The sequence below is a fragment of the Myotis daubentonii genome, chromosome 3 (assembly GCF_963259705.1).
Source record: "Myotis daubentonii chromosome 3, mMyoDau2.1, whole genome shotgun sequence".
In the NCBI taxonomy this organism is placed as follows: domain Eukaryota; kingdom Metazoa; phylum Chordata; class Mammalia; order Chiroptera; family Vespertilionidae; genus Myotis; species Myotis daubentonii.
Window position 1 is genome coordinate 103343545 of NC_081842.1, and position 3604 is coordinate 103347148.

Sequence of the window (3604 nt, forward strand, 5' to 3'; positions counted from 1 at the left end):
CCGGAAACAGCTCAGGAGGGCACAGTTGTTGCTAAGAGGACCCAGGACTCAATGCGGCCGCACTCCGAGGGTGGGTTCCTGCCTGAAACCTCGCCGCCCTCACAGGAAACAGCTCGGGGAGGGAGCTGCCATTTCCAAGAAGACCCCTGCAGGACTGACTTCCTTCTAGTTGGTCAAGCCTCGGTCGTGACATTACACCCATGGTTTTTATTATATAGGATACTATTTTGTTTAGTAATAAAAATAAAACAAACTCATTCTTTGAAGAGTGGTATTTTGGTTTTTGAATCTTAAATCTTTCTTAGGCAAGCAGAGACACAGAAGTAAAGAAAACCCATACATTTTATTACCATAAGTCAAATAATTAATTTTCTATTCAATAAAAATGACTATTGTTGATGGTTCATGGCATATTGCCAGCATGTATTGAATCTGAGAAATCAAAATCTTAGACACTAAATCAAGCCAAGACACTGAACTGGCTAAATGACATATTAGGAAGAATATAAGATTAAAGATGAATTGTGCAAGTGAGAAGAGTGTGTCAGTCCTATGAACACCCAGAAGGACGTCCAACCCCCAAAGCAGCAGGCAATGATATATATCTGTGGAGACTGTCACGCAGAAAATGAAATAAAATCCAGGGATCCAATCAGATGCAGAGAATGTGGATACAGAATAATGTACAAGAAAAGGACTAAAATATTGGTGGGTTTTGATGCTTGATGAAACAGAACTCAGAAGAATATCTTTATTTGCATTTGGATTTGCTGTTAATGTTGTATAGTTTTTGATGAGTATACTTATCTTTATAGATACAACTATATACACTTGATTTCATTTTTAAAACCATATTGTATTTAGGTATCTACTAATAGTTTATAGAAATAATTTTTTGTTCAATTAAAAAAAAAGATGAATTGTGTGACTTTTCCATGGTTAATTACAGAACAAACATCTAAGTACAAGGTGGACTAGTATGAGAACAAGGAGATCTAGTATGTGACATATGTTGAAGGGCTAGGACTAATACATTGGAGATAATGTGCAAGTACAGTTTATTATTTAAGAACACATTACCCTCTGAATTCTCTAAAGGTCAGGGTCAACTTTGTATTCAGACTTTATTTTTAATCTTTGTTAATTTAGAAATAGTCTCCTGAGTACCTCTCTAAACCTCTCATTGTATAGCCTAGGCACTCTATTAAAAATATTCAGATTAATCATTCAGCTTTATTCAGACCCTGGTATTTTCTTGGCATTGTGCCAAGTGATATAAAACATGCATACATATAAGATATATGGAGATAGAGATAGATATATAGATATACAGGGTGGGGCAAAAGAAGGTTTTATAGTTGTTCATATGGAAAATAGCACAATAAATAATAAATAATAATATAAGAATAAACTCTATGCTGTGCATACTCATAACTGTAAACCTAGTTTTGCCCTATCCTGTATATGTCTCTCTATATCTTATTCTCAAAAAGATATACAAGCTGTGTAGGAAATGACAAATACTATTTATTAAACATCTGTGATAAATACTTATTATATATTTGTTATAACCTTATAATAAACCTGCAAGGTTGGAAGTAGTAACTTTCATTTTATAGATGAGGAAACTGAGGTGTAAGATCTTTCTTAATCTCAAGTCACATTGCTATTAAGTGAAAAATCTAGGATTTGGATTTAGGTCTCTCTCTCTCTTCTCTCCCCCCCCCCCCCATACATACACACACACACACACACACACACACACTGTCTCTCTTTTTTGACAGAGTTCCTTTCCATTGTACTACCATGTGCCTCGGAATAAATTAGGTCATGCTATGGCAATAAACATTCCCAAAATCTAAGTCACCGAATTCAAGTTAATTTCTTGTTCACACAAAATGCTCTTTGGGTTTGGGCGACTCTCCAGGTAACTGTCATCAGTGTGGAGGCTCAGCATTACGGGCGGCTTTGCTCTTGGAGCACTGCCATCTCTACATGCACTTCCACAGCAAGTGAAAAGGAAGCATGAAAAAGTGCACATCAACTCTTAAATGCTTCAGGTGAGAAGTGATGCACTTAATTTGTGCTCACATTTGTTGGCCGAAGTCACATGACCACACCTAACTTCTGAAAGAAGAGAACCACACATCTTTGGAAGAATTAGTAATTTCTACTACAACAGTAAATACTAAATTTCAACCCAGTAAATTTCTACTAATTCTTTACTTAGAACAAAACATTTTGCAAAGAACAAAGATAAGAGGATTTGGTTCCTGATATGAAGCAATTGATAGTGTTGATGTAAGAATGTCTAAACCTGTAGGTAATTTTTATGAGTTTACTTGAGCCAAACTGACAACATGCTAAGAAGAATGATCTCAAATGCTTTGGAGAAATAAAGCTTGCAGGCTTTTTGTTTTGTTTTGTTTTTTACGTGGTTGAGATTTAGGGAACAAAAACAAGATGACAAGAAATTGGGAGAAAGCAAGGGTGAAATTAGACCACAGAATAGTTAAGATTATGTGCTCTTTCGAGGGTGGTTATGCTTCTGAAAAAGAAGATTACTCAGTCATTTCAAAGGTGTGTTAACCTACATGCACAGGAGCAGTGAGTAGGGCTTTCTTATAGCAAAGATAAACCATGTACTAAAGAAGTTATATATGCCTGGGGCATGACTACCCACCATGACCTACACAGTAAAGAATTTATGGTCAGACCACCCTGTGAGGTTACTTTCAGTCACTGGACTTGTCAGATTTATTATAGAGCCATTTTTTTTTTATCTATAACAGTTATAAAGAAAGAAAATCCTATAAAAAGAGACTAGCATATTAACACAGAAGGGCAAAGAATATTTGAACTCAGAGAAGAAAAAGGCATCTTGGATCTGGAAGACTATGGGAGGTTTAAGGCAATGATATTGATCTGTGGAGGACAGAAACAATTTAATAAGGAAATACAATAAAGAAAGTTCTGCTTGAAGAAAGAAAAGGTGTGAAGGTATAAGACATTTTGCCCATGGCACTTACTACTGGCAGGTAAGTTAAGACATCTCCACTCTCCAGAGCCAAATGAAACTTCCCAATGGTGATGGGAGGGATAGCTCTTCTGGTGGCAGACAAGCAGCAAGACTGTAAGAAGTTCCTGCCTTTTGACTATCTACTTTGCATGGTTTTGCTTTCACACTGCTTCCATATTTTTATCATAGTCACCACAAAATGCATTTTAATTTTTTAAATTGTTATTTAAAAGGTGCCACTTTAGGAAAATTTTCATATCAGAGGACTCTCCAGGCTCCATGTTGGTAAATACATGCCTGCTCATCCTCCAACATACTCATTTGCTTTTGGGTTTCAGTGCTGCCAAGGTGGAGTTAAACTGACCCCTTATTAACTAACCTAGGAAGCTAAGGAGTCACATGTAGGTAAAACAATTGGCCAATAATCAACATTGAGATTCAGGTTCACAAGCCAAGTCAATGGGATAGAATAGCTTTTGTCCCAAGCCAGAAAAGTCAATGAAGACTCTAGTAGGAAATTTACTACAAGGAAATAGAAATTTTAAACCAAAAGTCTAGACTCATTGCCAAGACACTGGTGAAGCA

The 3604-nt window shown here is 36.3% G+C and overlaps 1 protein-coding gene across 1 annotated transcript; it reads left to right on the forward strand.

Moving 5' to 3' along the window:
- Positions 1-552: 552 nt before the first annotated feature.
- Positions 553-858, forward strand: LOC132229337 (DNA-directed RNA polymerases I, II, and III subunit RPABC4-like). The gene has a single exon (XM_059686030.1). It carries the CDS (start codon positions 553-555, stop codon positions 724-726), a length of 174 nt encoding a protein of 57 aa, XP_059542013.1. The 3' UTR covers positions 727-858.
- Positions 859-3604: the final 2746 nt, after the last annotated feature.